Source organism: Phoenix dactylifera, chromosome 13 (assembly GCF_009389715.1).
Source record: "Phoenix dactylifera cultivar Barhee BC4 chromosome 13, palm_55x_up_171113_PBpolish2nd_filt_p, whole genome shotgun sequence".
Taxonomy (NCBI): domain Eukaryota; kingdom Viridiplantae; phylum Streptophyta; class Magnoliopsida; order Arecales; family Arecaceae; genus Phoenix; species Phoenix dactylifera.
The window spans coordinates 9,566,024-9,592,811 of record NC_052404.1 but is presented as its reverse complement, the minus strand read 5'-3'; the positions used below and the strand labels follow the sequence as shown (position 1 = coordinate 9,592,811).

The following is a 26,788-nucleotide window of genomic DNA, read 5'->3' as shown; positions in this document are numbered from 1 at the left end:
AGTTCTCTTATCGAAGTTTGCTCGGCGGGGTATCCTCCAAAGTCAATCGGATTTTAGAGAAACAATGGAAGAGTATAGAGAAAAAAAAGTTACTTAAGAATCTCTGATTTCTACTTTATATAGAATAGGGCCAGTGTCTATTACCGAGAATAACAAGATGTATAATAACTGCCGAGTAATGGTTTCCATGTTGGCAACATTGTGACAATCATTTCAATCGTGCAATGACGACCAAGCTGGAGTAATCACCACTGAGATCATGATTGCGTTCTTAATGATATCAACTGCCCTTAAACGAACTTCAATGGGAGACATGTGGCTCTTCTCCATTGCTTGAATGAACCAGAAACACATTTCAGCTAGCACCTAGATCAAGCACTTCAAACAATACTGAGGTTAGAATCAACAAATATATACCACATCACATATATACATACATACATATATATGTATACACACACATGTATGTATGCATACCTACATACGTACATGCATGTATGTATATATGTTTGTATACCTATATACATTTATATTATACATACATACATACATATAGATATATAAATACACCGATATAGAGATATGAGATTTAGGTTGGGCAAAGCTATCCATTCTCGGCATGAATGCTAATATTAAAATGCAAATATTAACATACTCGGCCATCATTGAAGTTTGTTACTAAAATGCGTTGTAGAAATTATTGTGTTGTATTTAAAAATAGTTAGAAAAAAATTAAAAACCTTCTAATATTAATAATGCCAAGGACAGAAATTTCTGCACAGAAACTTGGATTATGTAGAGTCTTTATTCGTTGCGTCAATATGGATACCAATAAAATCAGTATTTAATAACTGAGAGCAATCATCAAAGTTCAATACCAAATTTAGTCATCGAAGCTTTCCATTGATGAACGGACCATCAAATGCTTCATTCAGTGTCGCTGCCCAGGAAGAATATCTCTTCCAATCCAACCCACATCCTCGGCCCAACACCTCACTTGCGTCCTGTCTTGGAGGCCCATCAGTTCAGTGCGGCCCAAGCACACCCACTATTGACAAGGAGTCCTCCGCTTTCCTCCCGCAACACCGCATAAGCGGAAAAGGGAAGCTCCTTTGGAGTCCAGCTCCATCTTCCCCAAAGCTTTTGGATCATCGGCGCCTGAAAGCTCAAAGAAAGGTACAATCCAGAGCCCTAACCCTAACCTTAGCTCCGTAGTCTTCTTCGATGTAACCCTAGTTGCAATCTCGTAGCGCTCGGAAAGGGGAAGGGGGGATGTCGAGCACCGTCAATGCGGCGGGGGAGCCGATCTCGACGTCGGCGGTCCTGATGGCGGCGTCGAAGCACATCGCCGTGAGGTGCCGGTCGGAGAACGTGGCCTTCATCAATTGCAAGAAGAAGGACCCCAATCCGGAGAAATGTCTCGACAAGGGCCGGGTGGTCACTCACTGCGTCCTAAATCTGTAAGGATTCTCAACACTCCAAACAAGTCTCCAATCATCTCACTTTTTTTTCCATGCTGAATCGTTTATGGATTGATGATCTTTCTTTGCTCTTGTTTTAATTTGTTCAGATTCGATTGTTATGCAATGTGCGTCCTAAATTTCATTGAAAATTCAAAGCCTGAAAGTATTGTTCTCTCAATCTCTCTATTTTTGCTGTTTTTTTTGACTCAATGTTTGATTTTTGTGCTCGCTGACTTGCTTCTTTGGAGGATCTATTGTGATCGGTGTTATGAGAATTTTCTTCAACTGGATTTTAAGTTTTCAATGCATTAAAATTTGCAATTATGTTTTTCTTTCCGTAAGTCCTCGGTTCAAACTTGTAAAAGACTGAGTTGCCTCAAATTTTTGAATCAAAAAAGGGAGAAAACTCACCATTTGATTCTTTTCCTGCATGTTATAAATCTATGACAAATACTGGATCCTGTGTCTGCTTCATGCTAGATAAATGAATCTATTCCTTCTACTTCTATGTGCGTTCATCAGGTGGCAGAGACTTGCAAGATTGTATCACCTGTTCCCCTTGTGCATGTTGGTGGTCTGTTAATTAGATGCAATCACATTCCGACTGGATGTGCTTGATTTGGAAAACATTAGTTGAAATATAGGAAACATAAAAGGTGATAATACAACTGCAACAATCACTTGAACGGTACAATTTTAGCTGGAATGTACATGAAGAAGTACCCAATAAAGTCAATGACAAAGAGATGGTTATCATATTTGACGCCTCAAATTTCTTGCTTCCATGAGTCGAATAATAAGTTTTATGTAGTAAGAGATAGTAAGCGTGGATAAAGGTGGTCTTGGTGAAAGAGTGTTTTGAAGGTTTTGTGTGTGGTACATGCCTTAAGGCTTAAAAGAACAAAATGATTGGAATATACTTCTATTGTCAGAATGTCTTTTTGATGGGAATGTAGGGGTAAAAGTTAAGGTGAGAATTGCAAAGATGAGAATGCTGTGATAAATAATGGATAAATTGGGAAAAATAAACTTCTTTATGAGTATAATAAATCAGAGAAAATGCAGGATTTCACTAATTAAGGTTGTATAGTGAAGACCTAGATGCCTAGAAAAGATATGACTCAATTGTGAGGTAAACGGTCCTAAGAGGAGGGAAGGTAAAAATGAAATAAAGAATGATAGGGATTGTGAGGAAGGATCTGCAAAAGCAAATATTACGATGGATTTAATCCATAGTGCTAATGATCTTAGAAAAAGTTTTATTAAGGTTACTGCAAGCATTTTGAATAAGTTTTCTTGGTTGTGGTTATGGTTATGGATAAATTTACTGCTGATAAATTTTTGGGGACCTAGCCAATCTAGTTATACTAGAACACGGGCTTAGACCTTTAGACTCTGTAACTTATTGAGTCCTGTTTGATACTTCATATCATCTCTCTCTCTCTCTGGTATGCTGGTTCAGTTTCATTGAAAGTCATTCATGTGTGAATTTTTGCCTTGAAACCTCTTCATTGAGCTTGGAGGCACTTTTGCTTATGTTTTTGCTCTTTTATTTGTAATCAATAGAACCATCACATATCACATGGATTGGAAGGAAGAATAGCATTTTAAATGATTATTAAAAATATTCATATAAATTGTAATACTTCAATTGATAAATTTTTTGCTCCACTATTTTTGTATGGACCTAACATTTTTTAATTGATAACAATCATCTTGTATAGAAATCTCCTTTAAACTTCATGAATACTCAGTGTATTAGTCCTCCATTCTTGTCAAGTTTATGAGCTTACTTACAGATTTTATGTATGACTTGCATAAAATATAATACTCCTTGTTGTCATCACACTTTGATGTTCAATATTTTAAATACTGAAGAGTGCTGGTGAAGAGTGGATGAGCTACGAAGGTGCACACCATTTACCCATAGCACTAATGGTTTTGGCTATTTAAAATTTGAATTTCAGAACTTACATCTGTAAAACAGCAAATAAATATGGTAATGTATCATCTTGTTTTCAAGTAGGAACTATCATTCCCCTGATTGCTAGCTCAATCATTTTATAAGATTTCTCCACCAGTTGTTTCTTGGCATTTCACCGACAGGAATTCCAGTTGAGAAGACTTATGAATTTTATTAGTTTGCTTCACATGTGGTTAAGTAGACCATTTATGTTAATTGAGGCCCCCTTTTTTAGCTAGACACAGATATGGTGGCTGGTTTGAAAGTTTGGACACTCATGGAATCTTATGTAGAAAGGCAAACAACTTAAAAACACACTAAATGACTGTGATTCCTTCATTTCAACTTGTGACTAATGAGGATTTTCGACAATATTTCGAGCTAAAGGAGGGTACCTAGTATTCTTTTTTTTTTTTTTTGCTCTACCTTCAAAACATTGCTAGAAGATCCACACAATTCTTTAACCAGAGAGGCCTTATGCTTCCCAAAATAGAAATCCACATCCCAACCACCCCCCCCCCCCCCCCCCCCCCCCAAAAAAAAAAAAAACTCATTTGACAAATCAGAAATAGCCAAAAGGGCTTATCCCTCTCTTGACATATTAGTATTCTGACATCTATTGTAATCAATTACCACTGTTATTTACTTGTGGAACTGTGGCATTAAACTAATTGGTGGTGAACAAGGCTACAATCATTCAATTCCATATGCACCTTTCTTGGATTTTTCTTTTTATTACTCTTATTATGTAATAATTCTATGAAATCAAGAAGTTAGAGTTTAACTCATATATCTTGTTAGATTGTTTATTTTCTATTTTTCCTGTTAGCTATCAATGCCGAGTATTCTTCCTGGGTATTTTTCCTACTGACTTATTATGAGATCCTTGATTAGATTAATATGTTCATCATGCTTGGTAAAGTTTCCAAATGATGTATATTTCAATTGGAAAACTTTTGGTGTTGTTTTATCAAGAAAGCTTGGGAGATCATCCAACTAGATTGTGTCAGTTTTTTGTTATCCAACAGTCCAACCTCCTGACCACTAGTTAAACACTTTAACATTGAAGATTCACACTGAAAAATGAAATGTTCAAATGATCTTCTGATCTTTGTGGTCATAATAATGGATTCTTGGATCCTGCAATTGAACATCAAAATTCAGACACCTTGCTATCATTTTCCATCATCTTAATACATGACACATTTTAGTGATGGGACATAATATTGGTTTAGTACATGCTCGTCGTTAATTTTGACAATGTAGTACATGAACAGAGCTTTTCACTTTATACCAACCCAACACAACAAGGAAATCACTTAATTAGATGTTATGTTATGCATGATATTAATGTCTTGGTTGAAGAAAGAGAGAAGATTTTACCTACAAGACTGATGAAATTAGTGGCATGGGCATCCATTTTCCATAGCATAGCATAGTCTAGTGTTTTGGCTGTTTTCATATCAAATACTTGACATGCACTCATATTATTCAAACTTCAGCTTCTTCTGTTTCTTAGATAACCTGGTTATCTGATAATTAGCCTGCCTTAAAATTCAGTGAGAATTTTTTTTTGTATCATATTCTCACCTCAAGATCTCCTTTTCAGATGTTCTCATTGTGCCAGTCCCTTAAAAAGAGAGAATCAAGGGCATGTCTATTATTCTTGAACTGACATGATATTCTATTTAGCGATTTACACACCAGTAAGCTTGGGGCTTGGTTTGGGATTGTTTGTGGTTGAACTTGGTCTGGGATAAATTTAGATCTTAAAATTTGGTCTCAGCCAACCTGAAGTTGGAGTTCTTATAACACAAATCTGACCCCGCTGGGCCCAAGGTTTGATTCTGACAGGTCTCAGGTTGAACCATGTCCTTTTAACATCATATGCACCTATTTCTATATTTTCATTCTGGCCATCATCACTGTTAAGTTATTAATGGAATTTTTGTTAACAGCAAAAATCTCTTCCACCAAGGGCAATACAAACATAATCTGGTAAGACCATATTTATTCTTCAGCACAAAATCTGTACTTGAGTTTCATTTGCTCTAACACTGCTTCTGGTGATGAATCTTTATAAAGTTGAAAGCTAATGCTTGATCTCTCTCAGTGTGCTTAGGCTAACAATCAGCGAGTTTCCATAAATCTGAGCCCAGTCACTTATGTTATGTTACATATGTAATTTATGTGTTACATAGATACAACCCTGACATGATTTATTATAAGTGAAATTCTTGGCTTTATTTGAGTTCTCAACAATATGTATGGGAGCTCATGTGGTAGACCATTCACTTTATAAATGTTGATTTCTAATTTGAAAGGGAGGGAGGGCAGCAAGAAATTGTACTTGGTAAATATTTGCAGCATCCCAGTGATGGTTTCTGGTTGATGGGTTTGCCTTGGATTGTAAAGAGGGAAAAGGCCAATGAGAGGGAGCAATAAGTGTGAATGTCAGTGGGAAGACGAGATGACTGGGAGACAAGTTGTCTTGAGGGTAAAAAAAGTTAAATTTGGATGTTTTCATGGTAAGTCAGTAGAATGGAAAAAATAGATCATCGGTAAAAGTACAAAGAAAAGGTAAGTCATTCATAAGCACCGGAAACAACAGGCTCTGGAAGTTGGGCACAGAGGCATGTAGAGAGAGAAAGGGAACTAACCATTAGATCAGTTAGGGAGGCTGTAAATTCGCTCTACATTAGTCATTGTGGTAAAGTCATAAATTCTCATGAGATTCTAAATTACTCTTATCTTGTATCATTTTAGTTGATCAGTAGTTTTTTTAAGAAGGAAACTCAAACAATTAGCTTGTGACCTGCAGTTTGAAAGAGCTTCATCAGAGGTGTCCCAAAGAGATCGATGCTTATGCAGGCTGCATGTATTACTATACCAATGAGTTCGACTTGTGCCGCAAAGAACAACAAGAGTTTGAGAATGCGTGCCCAATTTCTGAATAGTCCTGAGAGGTTGCCTCCCATGATCATGAGAAATAACTCTGGAAAAACACAATTTATGAATTCCTCTGTTCTTTTTTCCTTTAGTGAGGCTGTCTTTTGGCATCAAAGTATTTGATCCCATCTTTGCAACCACATTTCTGTTGGAAATTAATCTGCTTTCAGGTTCTGCCATCTAACTTGTCATCAGGCTAAACAAAATCATGTTGAAAGACCATTTCAACAGTGCTTACATTTTTTTTTTACTAGACAATGTAATGAATAAATGGAAGACTGTATATTTACTTGTTCAGGAGGAACTCCATAAAGTAGAATACAAGCCTGACATGATTCCGGGGGGCATGCATAAAAAATCTTAGAATTCATGGCAGCCATTGCTTGGATCAGCTTAGTCAGGAATGCAGGCTCTGGCCTGCACAATGGAGTCTCATTGTTGTGGAGCTCAGTATTCAATCTAACTTATTTTTGTGTAAAAATTATTTACGGTACTATTGTTAGTAGCTGCATAATCTACGGTTTACATCATCATCGTCATGCAAACTATTTTGTATTAAAATGTGGTCAGCTGCAGAGGACAATTTTGGAACGAGAGACTTAGAGGATCGAGTGGGTTTCATGCTATTGGCTGTTTAACTTGATATCGACAATTTACGGATGAAATCTCGCTAAAATGGTAACTTGAGGTTATCCTGATAACCAGCCAGATGCCATACAAAAAAACATGAATAACTTTATCCAGTCAGCAAGCCAAAAAGGTAGATAACCAGATTAAGGTTATTAAGTTATTCCAGGAGAAGGGTAAAATAATTTCAACTAGCCTCTCTAGTCCCTATTTTTTCCACCGTTTCTACTCCCTGATAGTATTTTTTTTCATTTCTTTGTTGACATCCCTTCACTCTTTGTAAGATGGCATTCACGATGGATAATGAGTATAAACAAAACAGCGAATAACTTTATTTACTTGATAGCTGGCTGAAGACTGACCTTTTTTTTTTTTTTTTTGTAACAATGGCAGCTCACCCATGTCAGTTATGGGAGCAGCCAGCTAAATCAAAAGAAAAAAGATAACTCAAAGTTTGAGGCACCACTGCATGAACATCCCAGGTGAAGCCTCCAGCGTGGGGGGAGAAAGACTGCCTCTTTTCATTATTTGCCTTGTCAATAAACAGAGGTTAATCTTATGGAACATATCACAGCTAAGACTGCCACAATCATTCTAATAATATTAACAAGCCCCTGTTTAGCTCTTTTATAAGCACCAACGATTATATAGTACTCCACTTTATAAAGCCCTTAACCTGACAAATCCAAAATAACATAATTATTTTCCATACTAGAGCTCTAGGAGGCTTCTTGATGGAGACGGGAACAAGAGCCCAACTGGCTTTTCCTCCTGCCAAAGCCCCGGACAATGACCCCTATCTGCGAACCGAAAGCGCGGGCCCGAGAAGGGCTAGTCATATTTTCGTTTTATTTCAACACCCCACACCCACCCACCCCCGCGATAGATGTCCCATTTTCGTTTTATTCTCCAAAACAAGATTAAATTGCAAAGAGTAAGGAGCAGAGAGGCCTGAACTCGCTGCAGGTGGAAGAGAAAGAGGGGCAACGCGCTGCCCGTCCGGCGTTCATGACTCGCCGGTGCTCGTTTATATATATATATATATATATATATATATATATATATATATATATATATATATATATATATATATATATATATATATATATATATATAGAGGATGGGCGAATCACGCTAATCTAGTATAAATACATGCAACGAAATCAGAACATAAGAACAACTGATGAGTCAATCCTATAGCACTTCATTAGAAAATGCTCTGCCATATAGGAGGCTGTTCAATCTATGCCTTCATTCATCTTTCAGTAAATATGCCCGACATAAAGGGAGACACACTCCTTTGCCATTCTCCAAATATTTTACAAGAGGAGGTGTACATCTGCCACCTTTGGCTGTTTCTGTATCCATCCAAACATTGTAGCTGAGTCATCTTTAATATAATACCCATCTAGGTTGTCCTCAATTTTCCTCCAAGGATCGAAACATTAAAGATCTAATCTGATACCCATCCAAGTTGTCCTCAATTCTGCTGCAAGGATGGAAATATCAAAGATCTAATCTTTACCCCTTGCCATGAGCTTAGAATCTATTCCAAACAACTCGCAAACGAATAATACCGTTATTTGTGCTACGTACGACGTGCTTTGCAGGAGAGAAAGGTCCTATTGGAGGGCGATTCTGCGACAATCATCAGATGAATTCCGCATATTTCGTAGGGATCGGCGATTACCGCCCATTTTTGAGAGATATTCGGACCATGGTAAGTGAGGGAATGGTGCTTCAGGCGAAGCATGTGTTTAGAAAAGCTAATGGGGCTGCAAATTGGATGGCGTCCTTTGTTGCCAACCACTCTTTGAACCATCTCTGAGTGGAAGAGACGGAGTTATCTAATGCTCTTCAGTCTTGTTTTTTTACTTCCTTGTCTGTATCCGTATAAGGTACTTCCGATATCAGCGCAAAAAAAAAAAAAAAAATACCGTTATTGGATAACTGCCGATGGAGATGAAAATCCGATCGCCGCATCCGTTCAAAATTCCTCCACCGGTCCCGCTCAAACGGATAGCTCGCATCACCGGCGAAGCGAAGCGTGTGAAACAAACAAGAGACGGTCCTGATTCCTTGGGTAAACAAACACACCTATCTCCCGCTGTGTCTTACCCTACACTCCGCCTCTCACATGAACCCAACCACGCCCCCGTTCAAACGAAGTGTACTCACCCGTCCCTCTCCCCTCCCTCTTCTTCTCTACCCCTCCACCTCCAAATGACCCAAACCGAGACCCCATCTCCGCCGCTCATCACGTGGTCCCTCACGGGAAAGCGGGGCAGGAGGAGCCCCCAACCTCGACGCACCCACCACGAACCGGAGTCCCAAGAGCGCGACATCGCCCGCTTCCTCCTCGCTCTCTCCTCCCCATCCCCCTCCTCCAGTCACGGCGGAGGCGAGGAGGCGGTGGTGGACGGCGAGGGTTCGGGATCGGATGGGAGCGGCAGGAGGAAAAGGAGGAGGAGGAGGGTGACGACGAGGGTGCGGGTGCACGAGTGCTCGCTGTGTCCGAAGAGGTTCCGGACGGGGCAGGCGCTGGGAGGACACATGAAGAGCCATTGGGAGCGGGACCTCCAGGGGAGGGTGGTCAAGAAGAAGACGAGGAAGCTCAGCTCCTTGCTTGCATTAGGCTTAGGGTTAGGGTTTGGTCTGGAGCTCGATGTGCCCTCTCCTTCCCCTCCTAATCCCAAGTCCCCGGGGTTCTCTTTAGAAGGAAGGGAAAGAGACGAGGAATACGGCGGCGAATCTTTAGCGGAAGAGGACTCCTCGTCGTCGTCTCCACCGGCTCCTCTGCTGCTTCCGTGCTAAGAGGTTACCTCTCTTTCCCCTCTTTCCGTCGCCCTTGTTTATCCATCTCTTTTAGGACAATGCCGCCTGTGTCCCTTTGCATTCTAATATTTTTGGGACCCTGGACGATGTAAATATATAAATAGCCTATTAGCCATTTTATAGCGGAAATCCGAAAGATAGTCACAAAATTCGGCAATCTCGATCGGAGCTAGTTGGTTTTTTTTTTTTTTTTTTTTTTTTTTTTTTGTGGCTACAGCGGATAACTCTCTCTCAAAGCATTTTGATTATGAGTTTAATAATTGCTGTCTGATGAATGTATCTCTCTCTCAAAGCCTAAATGCTTATGAGATGATGCTTAATTCATTCGAGTTGAGGAGGAAGGTGGGCACATGATGTGTTCATTGCTTCACTGAAAAATCGTTAACATGCAGTAGTATGGCAGGGTGATTCCAATCCTTGAACCCTCGCCAAGGTTATAGAAAGGGAGAGCTCCTGAGCACCAAGGCAAGAGGGTTCGTTGATCATGCAGACGTATAGAGACATGCTGATTCATGGCACCCCATGTCAAAGCACTCGTATCTATTGTTTTGAGGTTGAAATGGCTTTCGTTTGAGGCAATCTTCTAGTGCAACAGCTTGAGAACATCCTTCAGTGTGGAGCTGCTTGAGAGCGTTAGGTAAATTATCCCAAGTCCTTACTTCTCTTGCAAAAAAGGACCAGCCAAGAAGAAACGCAAACATTTTAAGTGACATTACTTATATCAAATCCATTGTCAAAAACAAGCAAGCATCTTATCATGATTTTGCTGGGTTCATGTTCGTGCTCAATAGGCAATTCATAAAAATAAAAAAAATAGTGATACGCATAACACTACTGACATATTTACAATGAACATATTTTTCCTTTTATTTTGAAGTGAACATAGATGAATTCAACGTGATTATTTTGGTTCTAGTTTGAAAACCTGAGTAGTTTCCTAGTCTATATAATCTGTTAAGTGGGGTCTAGAAATTTAACCTTCAGCTGAATGGCTATGATTGCATCAGCTATCTTTAACAGAAACCATCTAATCCTTAATTAATATTAGTGTGTAATTTATTGTTTATATTACAGTAAATTGCATGTACTTTTTCCTACTATTTGTAGGTGTAGGAGAAATTATTGCAGTTGGGGGGACCCCAACCAACAATTACAGTCTGAAAAAGAAAAATCCCAAGCACCACCAGTAATATAGCAACCTAGGATCTAAAAAGACTAGTCGGAAAGTATTATTTAAATTTTTTTGATTTTCTATAAGTATCTAAGATCTATCCATTGATAGTTGCAAAACTGATGCTAACAATCTTGTAGATCCACAGAAGCAACAATAGTTACAGATCAGCTGTTCGTGGCAGATTTCTGTGTTACTTGCATTGCTTAGATAAATTCAGAACTATCACACTAATTTAAGGTGCGGTGAAGCGTTCACATCAGATCTGGTGCACAATTTTAACTGTCAAACAGCAAATACCTGCTACTCAAATGAGATAAAACTCAGCGAGTACAAGCAGAGATCAGAAGATTCAGAACCAAGTCTCCATGCCCAAACCTAGACCCGGTCTGATCCGAATGCCAAGGGCAATTTTCCTGGCCCAACCACCCTCCTAGGATTCTAATGTCCACCGAGCTCCGTACCGGCAGTCCTCCCATAAGGCCATAACAAGATAACGACAGGGAATGGAACCAGCCAAGAAGAATCCGAACTCTCTCCCTCTTCTTGATTTTTGCCACAAAAATGTTTAAACCTGTACCGAAAGGAAAGATGGCACATTTTAAACACTCCGTTTCCCTCCTGCCTCCGTTCTACGTCTCAAGAAACCAGGAGGCAAGCTCGCCTTCCAATGGCTATATATACCCAAAACCATCTCCCAATTGGAATCTCACACCCTCTCCAAATCAATCGATCCATCTAATCCCAACCAAAACCAAAACCCCTCACTGGATACCAATCCAAATACGAAGCATGTATCTCACTCTCAGCCACCGCCTTCTCTCACTCTCATCTTTACTTGTTTCTCTTCTCCTGTTAACTAATGGCAGTTGGGCATCACCGTGGGAGTCTCCTTACGTTCCCGAAGGATTCGCGCCTCCCCCGCCGCCTGCCGCCGCCCAGCATGCGACGCTCGAGTACATGGACCCCAGCCTCCCACCTCTCCTCCTCCCTGCACAGAGCCCCAAATGCTCCCTCCTCGTCCTCCAGGAGGACTTCGCCGACACCGTCGGGGCCCCGCCGGCCACGGCCAACTACGCACCACCACCCGACTGCCCTGCACCCTGGTCCCGCGTCATCCTCGAGCTCTCTGCCTCGGCGTCCGACCTCCAGAAGGACCGCATCGCCGCAATCTGGCTGGATGGCGCCGAGATCCTCCGCAGCACCACCCCCTTCACCATGTCTCCCGGCGTCTTCTGGCGCGTCCGCAAGGACGTCACGCGCTACACCGCCCTCCTCCGCCGCACCTCCGCCGACGGCACCGGTGGCGGCATTATCTCGATGATGCTCGAGAACTCTAACGCCACCTACGCTGGCGTCTACTCCGTCAACGTCTCCCTCCACTTCTACCGCGGCGCACTCTGCGAGTCCGCCGCCGCCCGGCCCGCCGACGAGATCAAAGAAGCCAAACTCGAATCCGTCCTCGCCGCCCACCCGACCGTTAAAGGAATCTACCGCGAGCCTGCCGACCTCATCATCCCGATATCCAACTGCGACGGCCGGTCCGGCTTCTGGTTCCCGGTCAAGAACGAGAGTGACATCCAGTCCGCCACCGTTGTAGTGCCTAACAACACGTACCGGGCCGTCCTCGAGGTCTACGCCTCTCACCACGGCGACGACGAGTACTGGTACGCGAACCCGCTCCGTTCCAACGGGCCGCAGCGGGCGCGGGACGGGCTCGAGTCCTCCAAGGCCAACGGCGGGTTCCGCCAGGTGGTGGCGACCATAGACGGGCGCTACGCCGGCTCGGCCGTGCCGTTCCCGGTCATCTACCCGGGCTCCGTCAACCCCTTCTTTTGGGCCCCCGTCGCGGCCATCGGCGCCTACGACCACCCCTCCTACGACCTCGACCTCACACCCTTCGTCGGCCAGCTCATCGACGGCAGATCCCACAAGTTCGGCCTCACCGTCCGCGACAGCCAGCCCTACTGGCTCGTCTCCGCTAACCTCCATCTCTGGCTCGACGCGTGGTCCGACTCGGTCGAGGGAGCTCTCGTCCGGTACAAAGTCCCGCCGCTCCGGCTAAGCCGGCAGGCGGACTGGAAGGACAACGAAGGCAAATCGGAGATCGAAGGGCAAGTCATCATTCGATTCTCTGGCTGGGTTTGCTCGTCCAAAGGCAACATCACCACCAGTGTGAGGCACAAAATTAAGTTCAAGAGCCACATAGAGGCCGAAGAGAAGGGGGAGGTGACGAATGTGGAAATGGAGAACAAGGCGAGGACTAACATAAGGATCGAGAGGGACGACGTCGTGATCGGCCGAGTGCTGGTCGACACGGAGGCGCCCCTTAACATGATGACCATGAGCTCGAACGGCGGCGGGGACTCGAGGTTCCACAAGACCAAGCTGTACCACATGCTCGAGGAGACGAGGAGCGTGGCGGAGAACAAGATGGCCAGCTTCAGCACCATCGCGGACCGGCAGGAGTCGGAGGGTTCGGTCTTGATGCAGGACGGGGTGGCCCTGTGGGGGAGTGGCGACACCAAGTCCACTTACAAGTTCAGGGATGACAAGGCTTGCTATCTGAGGACGGTAAACATGGTCGGCGGGAAGGTGAAGGAGGACGAGGAGACGGCGTCGTGCGCGGCCGCCGTTGCTTGGTAGTGTCGAATCGAGCTTCTGATTAAAAGCCCGTCTTGGGTATTATTAGATGAGAGCAGGGTTACCTGCATGCGGAGTCCAATGGTTGCTTGATGTGTAGTCTCCCATGTTGTATAAATAATGCATGGTGTCAAGTGTAGTCTCTTTAATGGAGTAGTGGAGAGAGATTCTACTTCCCTTCTGTAATCGTTTGATATCTTAGCAGAGCTTGTTTTCTTTGTTTCATTTTGTTTCCTTGATGTTAACAGGAGTACTCTGTGACAAATGGATTCGACTGTTGTTTTGATTAGTAGTAAAATGTTGTCTAGGTTGAAATTAATGTAATGCAAGATTGATAATATTTGAGGGATATGATTATTTGTGTTGGCCCAAATAATGGATGATCGAACTATAGGGTTTTTAATTAAAAAGCTCTAGTTAATGAAATTTGTTTGCTGTATATATCACCGGCGGATTTGACATAATCTTGTTTACAACTTTGTCTTTCTTTAATTTTCTTTTTTTTATTTCCATTTTCTTTTTCCCAGAGCATCTAGTCAAGCATCTAATACGAATTTACGCCCACAAAAAGAAAACTTTAATTTGCTTATAGTATGCAATATTCATCATGCAATTCTAAATCATCTTGTGGTGATTAAGCTTTGGATAGTTTTAATATTACTTTTAAATATAAACTAAATTTTAATGTCTACAATGTTTTTTTTCATTATATTTCTGCAGGAGTCAATTAATCATCTCAACAATCTAGTTGCACTTACAAAATGATTTCCAGAGTAAAATAAAAAGAATCTTCTATGTGCACTTTAAAAAGATTTTTTTTTTTTTTTGTTAAATGCACTTTAAAAGGATTTTTACCTCTACTAACTATTGATTGAGAAGTCATGGCATCACCATCCTATGTAAATTAAACAAAGAGACTTCGAAGATATAAATATGTCATAAATATCGGTTCTACTTTTATGGATGGCTAAGGTCGTTGAATGGCATTCACAATTACTTAAGGGTTCAACGATACATACTTCCTGCTATCCGGATCACGACTCTCTGGAATGGAACAGCCTGGTTTTATCTAATATCATGTGAAGGAAGTGAGCTCCTTTTACAGCCATCTAGTAAATCTCAGAAGGCATGTAGCTGCAAAATTAATTGAGAGGTTTTAAGGAATATGGAGTAGCCACAATGTTTCTCTAAGTTAATTGATATGTTTCATATGCTATTCTATTTCTTATTTACGATTTGTCTAGATTCGACGAAATTAGTCACAAGTCCCTTAGTTTTTACAAGGAGGATACACATATTTGGTTTCTTATATTACTCTTACCCCTCTACCTAACCTGCAAATGTTTCATAATCGAGACTCTCTCTCTCTCCACCGGCTAACAAAGAAGCAATTACAGATGTTCCATCAATACTTATGCAGTTATGCCCATTGGAAATTCAAAGTCCACAGTCCAAGACCATCTCGGTCTTAATACTAGGACTATATACAAACCTAGTCTCAATTTTTAAGCATCTACTTCTTCTACTACATATAATGTGTAATGAAAACTCCTATACTTGGCTATAAGTGTGAGATTTTGTGGGATCTAATGTGTGTGTATGCGTATGTACGTACGTGATGGACTTTAAAAGAAAATTTTCTTGGGATCCATTTACTAAATATATATGAATAAACTCGTGGGAAACATGTAAACTCCATGTTTTTTTTTTTTGTACTTTATTTTTTCTCCTTTTCTCCTCTCACGCAAGCTTCATGTTTCTCTATTTTTTTTGTTTACTTTAATACCATATTCAAAATACCATTATAAATACTTTGAAAGGTATATTCTGCATCAAAAACAACTTAGATGCTATACAATAATAACCTGGAGGTGTAGGGGCACCAAATGCATGGGATGGCTCGATTTGGGTCGTTAGCGGTGACACATACAAATTGCTGTTTAAACTCTAAAGGTATCCTATATCTTCAGAAAAGCCAACAGCACTGCAGATTGGGTGGCATCCTATTCGACTCATCATTCTAAAAACTTTATTTAAAAGAACTATGTCTCTATTTTGTCTTTTTTATATTTTTTTTAATGTCTATAAGCTATATTCATGATCATTGAGCTGCCGATGTACTTAAAATAAATAATAATAATAATAATAAAAAAACAACTAAACTCCGAAGGTAACCTGCATAGTTGAAGGCATCTTGCATTTACTACGTTCAACGACCAACGAAACGGATTCCGAAACCGTGACGTTTCATTTGCATCCATTGTTACGGGCATCTTGCATCGACTACCGTCGATGACCAACCAAACGAATTTCGAAACCGTGAAATATCGGATAGCCATGACCCTTTGACCGTCGATGACCAGCCAAACGAATTTCGAAACCGTGAAATATCGGATAGCCATGACCCTTTGATCAATGTACTTTTGGATCACAACCCTGGATCCTGGTACACATTACGCTTCGTCCTACTCGCGATTTCCAACGTGTCTCGCTGATCTGAAATAATGGCAGAGTGCTTTAAAACAAAGATTAATTATGCCTTTTAGTCCTCCCCAAAATTTAGATCGAATTTTTTTATAAGTATATAAATTTAAAAGAGCTAAAAATTTGATTCCTATTTTTGTTAGCTATTTTAATCTAATACTTCATCTGGACTCCGGCCACTTTCTCTCACCGGAAGCTTCTGTTGTCATTAATATGCGATTATGCAGCAGAAACTGCGTAATTATGTAGCCGATTGATAATAATGCGGTATATGGATGATGATGTAGCATAATAAAAGAACTTTTTTATTTTGATGATACGGCACAGGAGTGATGGTGTAGGATGTGCTATAAAATATTTTTGTCCAAAAATATTCGGTCACTGAGTGCTACATCACCATCTATGTAAAAATATTTGTAAAATTTAGAGAACTAAAAGTATAATTTTTGGTACATGGGTGGGTGATGACATAGCACTTAGCACAAGTATTTTTATATAATTATTTTTTTAGTTTTCTAAGTTTTATAAATATTTTTATATGCTTGATACTGTGGAACTCGAGGACCTAATACTTCTATGCAGAAAATTCTATAGCACATGCCACATCATCATCTATATATCACATCATCACCATATGCCATATGATTAAAATATATTTTTTTTTTGCTATGCCACGTTATCAATATCCGATCATGTAATTATCTATGTAAATGGTTTCTACTATATAATCGGCCGTGCAATCATCGGTTACTACCTATATAAATTTTTGGTGAGAGAATATAGCTGGAAAAAGAATTATAGTAAGATATTTGAGAGAAAATAGGAGTCATATTTGAGTTTTTGAAGTTCAGAGATTTATTAAAATTCAGATCCACTTTTTTTTTTTTTTTTGAGGACCAAAAGTATAATTTATTCTTAAAATAATAATTAGAAGAAAGGAAGAAGGTGAACAGTGGCTGACGCAATTGACGATCAATTGAGGTACAGAGAATTTATGAGGGAACCGAACGGATGAAAAAACGAAATGGCATGGAAACATCGACCACTTGCATTATTTGATAGGGAAATGAGGAGGAAACAATCAAAAGGATCAAAACTTGGACGTACTCTGCAATGGAGAATATTTACAGAATTTCTCAGAACAAGAGAGAAAATCGTTGTACCACACTGTTCCTCATCTTCCGTTCTCATGTGATGCAAACAATATAAGAAACCAATAAGGGAGCACTAGCGCACGCACATTTTAAGCATTTTCACTTTGTTAATACTACCTCTTCTTTGATTGAATGTTGTAGAAACCATCTTGCTTGGATATAAATAGCCAGGCCACACAAAGATCACTCTCTCACGGGCCCAGGTGAGTCGAACCGTCTCACCAAGATCCATTGTGACCTGGAGAGAGAGGGAAACATCCCCATCCCACCGTGTCTCCAAAAACACAGTATTCTCTCCATCTACAAAGGAAAAAAGAAGAAAAAAAAAGCGTTAAAGATGCATCCCAGCCAACTCTACCTCTCACTTCTCCTGGCGTGCATGGCCACCTTTACGTATGCCATTGCAGGACCCATCCCAATTGTATCCCTCGAACACCTGGACCCCACCCTCCCGCCGGTCCTCGCCAGTCAAAATCCAACTTGCTCGCTGGTAGTCCTCGAGCAAGACTTCGCCGACAGCGTTGGATCCCCGCCGGCGTCGGCCAACTACACGGAACCCCGCGACTGCCCCTTTCCCTGGACCCGCGTCGTCTTGGAGCTCTCCATCTCCGCCTCCGACCTCCAGAAGGACCGCGTTGCCGCCGTCTGGATCGACGGCTCCGAGGTCCTCCGCACAGCCACCCCGCGACCCATGGCCCCCGGCGCTTTCTGGCGCGTCCACAAAGACATCACCCGCTACGCCGCCCTCCTCCGCCGCCTCTCTGGTGGCGGTAGCGGCGCCATCTCCATGATGCTGGAGAACTCCAACGATGTCCTCCCCGGCGTCTTCTCTGCCAACATCTCCCTCCACTTCTACCGCGGCGCCCTCTCCCCCTCCCCCCGCCACCTCGCCGCCAGCTTTGCCGCCCACCCTACCATCAGAGGCCTCTACCACGAGCCCGCCGACCTCATCATCCCCATCTCCAACCCCAACGGCTACTATCGCTCCGGCTTCTGGCTCCGAATCAATAACGAAACCCACGTCGAGTCCACCTCCATCACCATTCCGAAGAACACCTACCGCGCCGTTTTTGAAATCTTCGTTTCCTACCACGGCGATGAAGAATTCTGGTACGCCAACCCGCTCCGCTCCGCGTACCTCCACCAGCCACTCTCCAACCTCTCCGCCCCCCGGGCCAACGGAGCCTTCCGCCAGGTCTACGCCACCATCGACGGCCGCTTCGTCGGCGGTCACATCCCGTTCGCCGTCATTTATCCAAGCACCATCAATCCTTACTTCTGGTCCCCTGTCGCCGCCATCGGGGCCTTCGATATGCCATCCTACGACCTTGATTTGACGCCGTTCCTCGGCTTCATGCTCGATGGCCTCCCCCACGACATCGGGCTCGGCGTGCGCGACGCCCAGCCCTACTGGCTTGTTAGCGCCAACCTCCACCTGTGGGTCGACGCCTGGTCCGACTCCATCCAAGCTGGGCTGACCGAATACATCGCACCACCGATCAAGATGAACCGGAACGCAGAATGGAGAGACAACGACGGCCAGTCGGAGATCGACGCCGAGGGACTCCTCCGGTTCACCGGCTGGGTGAGCTCATCCAAGGGCAACCTCACCACCCAGGTGCGCCAAAAGATCAAGTTCAAGAGCCAAGTAGAGATCCAGAACCGCGGTTCCACGACACAAATCGAGCTCCACAACAAGGAAAGGATGATGGTTTCGATTCAAAAGGGTCACCAGTCTCTAGGCCGGGTGCAGCTCCTGATGGAGGCGCCGCTCCAGCTGCAGACGTCGACGGTGAGCGCGGCGGCTGGCTCGGCGTTCCAGAAGTCGAGGTTGTACCACCAGCTGATGGAGATGGTGACGCTGAGCGAGGGGCAGGCGATGACGACGAGCACGCTCACCGACCGGCAGGACGCGGAAGGATCGGCGCTCGTGCACGACGACCAGCCCGTGTGGGGGAGCGGCCGCACCAAGTCGTCGTACCGGTACAAGGACGAGAGCACGTGCTACCTCCGGAACGTGAACACGGCCGGCGGGGTGGTGATGATGGACACCAAGAGTGCCTCTTGTGTGGCCGTCGCCGACGCTTGAGAGGAGAGGTTACAGAGTTGAGATGATACTGTCACTGCCCTGCCCTGTTCGCTAGTTAATATATGAGAATGACTACATTAATTTGTGAGAATAAACAGCTGAGATTGGCTTAGGGAAGGGAAAGGGGTTTATTGATGTGAAATATGACTTCTTTTTGCTGGAAACTGTGACCAATCTTTGCACCCGAAAGATCCTTGCTTCATGGACATGGGAGAGATTTTGTTGAATTATTATTAAATTATTAATGATGAGTATTGTTATTTATTTGCCAATTGCTTGCTCATGCTTGCAAGAGTTCAATAATGACCATATTAAGAGAACTCTGTGCACTTTTTTTTTTAATGCTGATATTTTAGCATTTTATAAATAACAAAAAATTGCAGATTGATATGCTTTATGTTTTATGAGGATTTTTATTTTAAATTTTTTTAAATGGTGCCTAAATTCAAAAACAAATATGACTGAGCTGAAATGAGTAGTTATTTGTTTCTTTCGTACCTTTCAATAAAAATTTTTTAGGATACGACCCTTTGCTTTGTCAAACATAAGCATGAGTTTCTTAGACCATCATGGACTGCTTGAAAGCTTGAGGGTTTTTAGGACAAAGTCCTGTGAATCTAAGTTTTAGGATTCTCGTTTAACCTGTGGATATTGATTTTTGGAAGTAACAAAAGAAGAAAATCTCCAGCTTGCAAGATACCACCGCGAAAGAAAATAGATAAGAATTTGTCACTATTATTAGTTTATAAAGATGAATCATATCTAACTACTCTAGCTCTTGCATTGTATAGTTCGTGATTTATCCATACATGCATGTAATTTTATTTTTTAGAGATATTTTTTTAACATCATAAATATTTTTTGAATCAAAATATAAATATTGCCACTAAACCTTCAGCGACCGTGGCTAAGAAGACTATTCCTTTCTTTTTTGCCTCTAGTCCATCCCAATAATTATTTCATGGCAATTTTATGATTTTTAGCCTTTTTTTGGGATAAAAAGCCTATTATTGGCGTAGTTCTATCTTCATCTTAACTCCAATTTTGATTAGTGATAAACTATATTGGCCAAAGAGACCTTCGTAAAGATCTTGTTGGATTGTAAATAAGTATATTTACTTCACTATTTTACATTTTCACCAAATTATAATGACTTGCGTTCATCTTCCTGTACAACAACAACAAAAAAACTTATTGGATTGAAGGTGATCATGAATTTGAGCAATTAATAATTTTCCAGCTAGGCTAAACACATTCCAAGTCTTATAAATACAATTTTTTCTAAAAGAAAATTAAGCATCAGGAGACTGCACCAAACTACTTGGTTCATGTTAAGCGCATGGAGAAAGACCTCTAAATGGTGCCATCATGGTTGAAAATGGTTCCACCATGCCTCCACCGATGGCTATATGATTATATCGACGAGCTAGTTTTTTTTTTTTTTAATGACGCATCATCCATTGAAATATATTATGTGGCTTCGATGGAATTAAATCTAGTGAAGTTGTTGGACCGCAAATTTTAGTTACGGTCAATGAGAGGACTTTTTGTTATAGTCTTTGGTCTTTGGGGAATTAATTACCCGTAATATATTCCACTGCCATGGAGCGGTATGGCTATTTGCGCTTTGTTTCCGCGAACCAGTGCCCTTCATGCTCCCTTCCCCTTCTTCGCGACGATTCCGCCAACACTTGGATCCCGCCGGCCTCCGCCGCCTACTTGCCGCCGGGCGGCTGCCCCGCCCCATGCGCCCACGTTGTCCTCGACCTCTCCGTCGTCTGCTCCAGCGAGCAGTACGACCACATCGCGGCCGTGTGGCTCGACGGAGCCGAGCTCCTCCGCACGAGCACCGCTGATCCCACCGAGTCCGGCGTCTTCTTACGTGCCCGCAAGGATGCCACCCGCTACTCCACCCTCCTCCGCCTTCTCAGCGCCACCGTCGCTATGATAACATCGTCAACGACGTCTATTATGGCGTTTAGCTTGTGAAAGTATCTCTTGATTTCTATCAGGACGGGGAGGAGGAGCCGCAGGGTGGATAACGTTTAGGGTTAGGGTTTTAGCCTCAAGATTCCAGTTATTCAATTACTGGAGAGGTGGAATTGGGTCAGATTGAGGAAAGATTAGATTTTTCTTCGGTGGAAGCTGGAAATCCACGCAGAAACAAGGCAAAGGTATTCTCTTAATTTGTACGAACAGCCGGATGTTCTCATTATCCCCATTTGCAACGAAGACAGCGAAGGTGGTTTCTGTTTTCGAATTCAAAACGAATCCGATTTGTATTTCAAGAATATCGACATCCCAGACAATACTTAGAAGGCAGCACTTGAGATCTATGTCGATGAATTCCGGTATTCCAATCCTCCCGATGAATACATCATCAAGAAGAACAATCTCACTACTGGAAGAGGCGATGGCATAGTCTGGGAGGTTGTCGCAAAAATTGATGGGCAATTCGTTGGCTCCGTGGTGTCATTCCCTGTTACATTCACCGGGGGGGGGATTAATCCATTGTTCTGGGCATCGGTTGTTGCTCTCGGGGCATTCGATCTTCCGTCCTGCAATGTAGACCTGCCGCCATTCCTTGTCCCTCTCTTAGATGCCCAGTTGCACAATGTCAGCCTTTGGTTAACTGATGGTATAGACTTTTGGTTTGTTGATGCCAATTTGCACCTCTGGTTGGATCCACACTCAGATTCGCAAGCTTGTCAGTTGCAAAGCCCCATAGATTTCTATCTCCTGCCGTTGCATATCTCACTTGTGGAATGGGACATCAAAGATAGAAGCTGCAAGGGAAACTCACTTCTCTGGCTGCGTGAATTTGTCTCTGGGGAATCTCACCTTTGATGTCGACTAGAAGCTAAAATACAAGTGTTTTAGTAGAATTTATGAACGATGGGAACTACAAAGGAGTTCAAATGAAGGGGAAGGTGAAGACTGATGTAAGAATTAGAATGGCCTGAAGGCCATATTGTCTCGGGGGACTTTCAAGTCCAAATATCCTCCTCTGATTGCAACTTCAACTCTGCCCTGGGAAAACAGCATCTACTTATCGAAGACTAATCTTACCAACGCTTTGTATAATTGTATGAGGAATACACTCTTCTGCGGGATAAAGTGGTCACGACCAGCACGGAGACAGGATGGTTCCTACTTGCTGAAGGTCAGTGCTAGAGATAGCATTCTTCTATGTGAGAATACAACCAGTTTTTATGATATTGCCTCATTGTAATATATATGTTTTCCTTCTTTGCCTTTCGAGCTAGATGTTTATGTATGCATAATTTGGGGTCTGCTATTTCTTTCAACCTGATGGTGATCTTCATCTTTGTATCTTGCTGTATTTTGTAATATGATTCCTAGTAGGTTTAAATAAAGCATGGCTCTTTTGAACAAAAGTATCAAATACGTAAGTTGTTATGGTCGTTTTTCTAGATATACTGGATTAACATGTTAATATGCTTCATTGCTGCTCTGGCATTAGCTAAGACATTTGATTTTTGTGGATGTTTATGGTATTGCAGTTCAGATCAATATCATTTTTCATTCTTTAATCGAGGTTCTTAAATGTGCTATAGTCCGGGAGTGTTTGGTTAATCCTTCTGGTCATCATTGCCCAAATGTTTTTATCAATTATTTACTATAAAGACACTTTATATATATGGGTGTGATGCATATACAGTATGATTGCACAAATGTTCTGTTACATATAATTCCTATAATATTTACCCAACTAGCAATCAGTGGGAAACATTATTATGTTTCCTTTCCTGAGTTCAATATTTTTCAGTTTTAATGCCATCCATATCTATTGATTCAACAATATATGAAAACTCTAATGGATAGTCATATATTGAGGAGTAGTTAACTACAAATCCATTCAACAAGCTGTTATCTATTTTTTGTGAATGCCTAACTGCAATATGCTGCATACTTCTATGCTTTTCACTAGTTTTCTCTTTTTTATGCAACATTTTGGCATATTAAGATGGTTTTTTTTTCTAAAAGTCAAGAAGTGTAAACTTATTTAAGGCGTTGTAATCTATTTTATAGGAGAGTGTCTCCTTGCAATGTGTAGAGCAAGACAGCGGCATTGGGGCAGATTTTATTTGAGCTTCATTTTGTATCTCATTTGAGTTTTCCCTTATGTTCCCTCTCAACTACATGATCACATCCAAATACCTGGTTCATTTTCAAAGATATTTGCGGGAGTTACCTTGTTCTTACAGAAAATACTTGATTCTTCTAGGTTGGCTGCAGGTTGAGGCCTCATCTGACTTCCAAAACTCACCAATTGCTAATGTTGTATTCATTTGTACAGAACTAACAGTTAGATATGTTGAATTAACTTGTGATTCTACTTAAATAATATTCTCAAACTTGTGTGTGTTCTAGCATCTTTTACTCAACCTTGAGTGCTCTCTAGACAACACCATAAACCTCTAGAGGTCACACTTGTCTCAAATTGGGGCAATTATCAATTCTGAAACTGAGGCAGTTGGTAGTCTGATTTTGATTATTGAGGTTGGTGAATCTATCAACAAACTGGCACCAATAATTGTGTGTTAAAAAGAGTTAAATCATGCATTTATGGAAGAACATGGTGACATGGTTTAATCAATAATGATCTCAATAATGTATTCCATTCTATAACAGGAAGTCATTTATCAAGACCATAATTTAAAGAAAGAGAGAACCTTTACATGGGTGTAGAGACATGGATAAATATGTGATGAAGTATCCTAGGGGTAGTTATATGAGTTCGGGGTGTGAAGGAGACAACCTTTAAGACAAGGGAGCCTAGGCTTGGTTTAGTTTGATGGATCCTAGAACATTGGCTGACCTTATGTTTGTATCTTTTACTCATCATAAATTAGTATTAGGCACATAATTTAAATGCGAACAATCCAATCTGAGAAGCTTAACAATGATAGATGACATGAATAGAGAGGCTATAGGCGGATGTAGTGATCTTGATCTTGTTAAGAGAGGCAGTTCAATGGATATTTGATCTTTCATAAGGTATGGAAAATCGTAATCATGGATAGAAAGTTGGGTTATAATCTAAATTAATAAGGGATCTGCAGTCATGCATGAAGCCAAAGGAGATGTTGCATGGCTGTGATGTTACCGGGTGAGAAGTTTGGGGATGGTCGTCCTCTCAAATGAGTATGGATGGGTATGCTCATTCATGGAGAGAGGCAAGAATTTTGGAACTTGTTAGTGCATGTGCGCATGAGAGAGAGAGAGAGAGAGAGAGCTTGAGTGTGCTTTATTTGTTTTACTATTTTCTGGTAAAATTGTAATAATTAAAAGTTGTCGCTCAAAAAGTTAAGAGGAGTTGATCAACCCACTCTATATATTTTTTTTGTTTTCATTCTGGTGTTGATATATGTTGAGGATTATTCTGTTGCACAATTTGCACTTGAGATAAGACAACTTGAAGATAACTTCAGGTCATATGTCAGAATATATTTAGAATTCTACTACCACATGAATTGGAGTAAAATCACTCATTGATGTAACCAACTTTATTGGGTTTGAGGTTTAAATGTTTCAACTTCTCATTCATGTGTAGGAGATCCAGAGGTATCGACAGATGTATTGTTAGTTTATTGATGACAGTTAAAAAACTATTGTATATCATCATTAGTAGTCAGGTTCAAACCTTTATAGGGAGATTGGCTAAATATGATTCAAACAGATTAAGCATATAGAAGGGATTACATAATAATTGTGATGACAAAGCCTGTATAAATGGGAAAAAGGCTTGTCAGTTATGGTAGTTGTATTAAATAATAAAACCTTTTGAACTTATGTATAAAAGAATAAATAATCCTAAACTCCATTCATCTTTTATTTCATATAAACCTAGGTTGGATCAGTTAAGAGTTCAGAAATAAATCATGTTTTATTTTTAATCAAAGTGTAGTTGAGGCAGTTGACCCTACATATGTGGGCATCATCTATGTTGGAGGCAATTGACCCTTACTCATGTTCAGCCCTTTAGATTCATAAGGCACCTTTATGTCCTTATGTTACTTGACCATCAATGCTAGTGTTGCAGCCTTGCTTTTCTGCACACCACAGGACCTCTCTCCCAATTGCATCTGCAAAATATTGGCGACTTATTACCATATATACCAGGGACTTTCATTTAAGTACTCACGCATTGTTCCATAAGTGTTCCAGGTTGATTTTTCCCATTGACCATATGAAGTAGCATTCACAGCAGTCGGTTCTTCAATCTATGAATAGAGGTTTCTGTTTATCCATTTTAAATTCCTTGCCCTGCCTAGTCATTGACAAGCCAATCAGGTCATGGACTTGCATCAGCATCTGCATTTCAAATATGCTGATATCATGAACCATGGATTCCCATTAGGGCGACTTACGTCTAATAAGATAGTTCACTATTGTATTATTTAGCAATGCACCTTAATTTGGTTACTATTTGTCACTGCTCATCCTTGCGAACATTTTCCTGTTGTTTTCGCTTGCTATGTCCTTCCATTCCTTCTTTCATTAACATTTGAAATTTCACAATAACCAGTTACTATCCACATAAATTTGACTCCATCTCTTTGGTACCCAAGTTGCCAATGAAATAATAATACCAGCAAAAATAATTCTCTCTCTCTCTCAGCTTGTATAGGATTTTGACACCAAGCAACAAGTAATGGTGCATGAGAGGGATGCTGTGGCAAGTCTATTTCTGCCACCCACTGCCATCCAGTCTTGGAGGAAAGTTCTGAGCATGGGCAACGTTCTAAATGGCCACGAACCAATCTGAAGGAAGATCATATCATCAGTCTATGGTAGAGTAGGCAATGGTTATTATAGAAGCAACATTCCCATGGCCATGACTGAAGAAATTGAGATACATGGAATGTCTCTATGTGATCCCTAAAATATCATATCCGTATATTTTAAAGGTTATATATACTATAAGAAAAATAATATAAGCTGATATATAATCATGCTAACAAAAAAAAATATTATAGGTGATATAAGTTGTTATATGATCTTTAAAATTACTCTAACAAGATTATCCTAACAAAGAATAATAATATAGGATATAGGATCACGCTAATAAAGAAAAATATTATAGGTAATGCAGATTATTACGTGATCCTTCAAATTATGCTAACATCTATATTTGTAGTCATTCTGTACGAAGTTGGATCGGACTATTTACTTTCGTTGCTTCTGTTAATCAAAGATGAAGTTATTGTATAAGAGCATCTACTTTCACGAACAGAAGTGAACTTTGTAGCGCCGTCAATGGCTCACTTATTTCTGTTGATCTGATCTCCTCTCGATCAAGCTCTCATTCAGCTAAGCATCTAGCATTTTGCATCCTTCAGTGGGTGACTAAAGACTGGGAAAATGTAGAAGAATGTTTTGTGA

The 26,788-nt window shown here is 41.2% G+C and overlaps 4 protein-coding genes across 5 annotated transcripts; all 4 read left to right on the top strand.

Annotated features, from left to right (window-relative positions):
* The first annotated feature begins 1,060 nt into the window (after positions 1-1,060).
* On the top strand, positions 1,061-6,679 carry LOC103706728 (NADH dehydrogenase [ubiquinone] 1 alpha subcomplex subunit 8-B-like). 2 transcript variants are annotated; one of them, XM_017842691.3, is made up of 4 exons: positions 1,061-1,176; positions 1,251-1,460; positions 5,385-5,424; positions 6,248-6,679. In XM_017842691.3, the coding sequence occupies exons 2-4, from the start codon at positions 1,273-1,275 to the stop codon at positions 6,320-6,322; spliced, it is 303 nt and encodes a 100-aa protein (XP_017698180.1). In that variant the 5' UTR covers positions 1,061-1,176; positions 1,251-1,272; the 3' UTR covers positions 6,323-6,679. The 2 variants fall into 2 exon arrangements, with proteins under 2 accessions (XP_017698180.1, XP_008789166.1); XM_008790944.4 differs by lacking the exon at positions 5,385-5,424 and having other exon boundaries at positions 1,062-1,176; positions 6,248-6,672.
* A 2,546-nt stretch (positions 6,680-9,225) lies between these two features.
* Positions 9,226-9,816, top strand: LOC103706751 (zinc finger protein AZF3-like). Its single transcript, XM_008790961.1, has one exon. It carries the CDS (start codon positions 9,226-9,228, stop codon positions 9,814-9,816), a length of 591 nt encoding a protein of 196 aa, XP_008789183.1.
* A 1,984-nt stretch (positions 9,817-11,800) lies between these two features.
* Positions 11,801-13,654, top strand: LOC103706752 (peptide-N4-(N-acetyl-beta-glucosaminyl)asparagine amidase A-like). The gene has a single exon (XM_008790962.2). It carries the CDS (start codon positions 11,801-11,803, stop codon positions 13,652-13,654), a length of 1,854 nt encoding a protein of 617 aa, XP_008789184.2.
* Positions 13,655-17,668: 4,014 nt separating this feature from the next.
* LOC103706754 (peptide-N4-(N-acetyl-beta-glucosaminyl)asparagine amidase A-like) lies at positions 17,669-19,378 on the top strand. The gene has a single exon (XM_039133164.1). It carries the CDS (start codon positions 17,669-17,671, stop codon positions 19,376-19,378), a length of 1,710 nt encoding a protein of 569 aa, XP_038989092.1.
* The last annotated feature ends 7,410 nt before the right edge of the window (positions 19,379-26,788 follow it).

Excerpts from the sequence above, each read along its gene's own strand:
- LOC103706728 (XM_008790944.4), top strand. The coding sequence starts at position 1,273 with ATGTCGAGCACCGTCAATGCGGCGGGGGAGCCGATCTCGACGTCGGCG. Across the intron at positions 1,461-6,247 it reads ACTCACTGCGTCCTAAATCT|TTTGAAAGAGCTTCATCAGA; the intron begins GTAAGGATTCTC and ends TGTGACCTGCAG.
- LOC103706752 (XM_008790962.2), top strand. The coding sequence starts at position 11,801 with ATGTATCTCACTCTCAGCCACCGCCTTCTCTCACTCTCATCTTTACTT.
- LOC103706751 (XM_008790961.1), top strand. The coding sequence starts at position 9,226 with ATGACCCAAACCGAGACCCCATCTCCGCCGCTCATCACGTGGTCCCTC.
- LOC103706754 (XM_039133164.1), top strand. The coding sequence starts at position 17,669 with ATGGCCACCTTTACGTATGCCATTGCAGGACCCATCCCAATTGTATCC.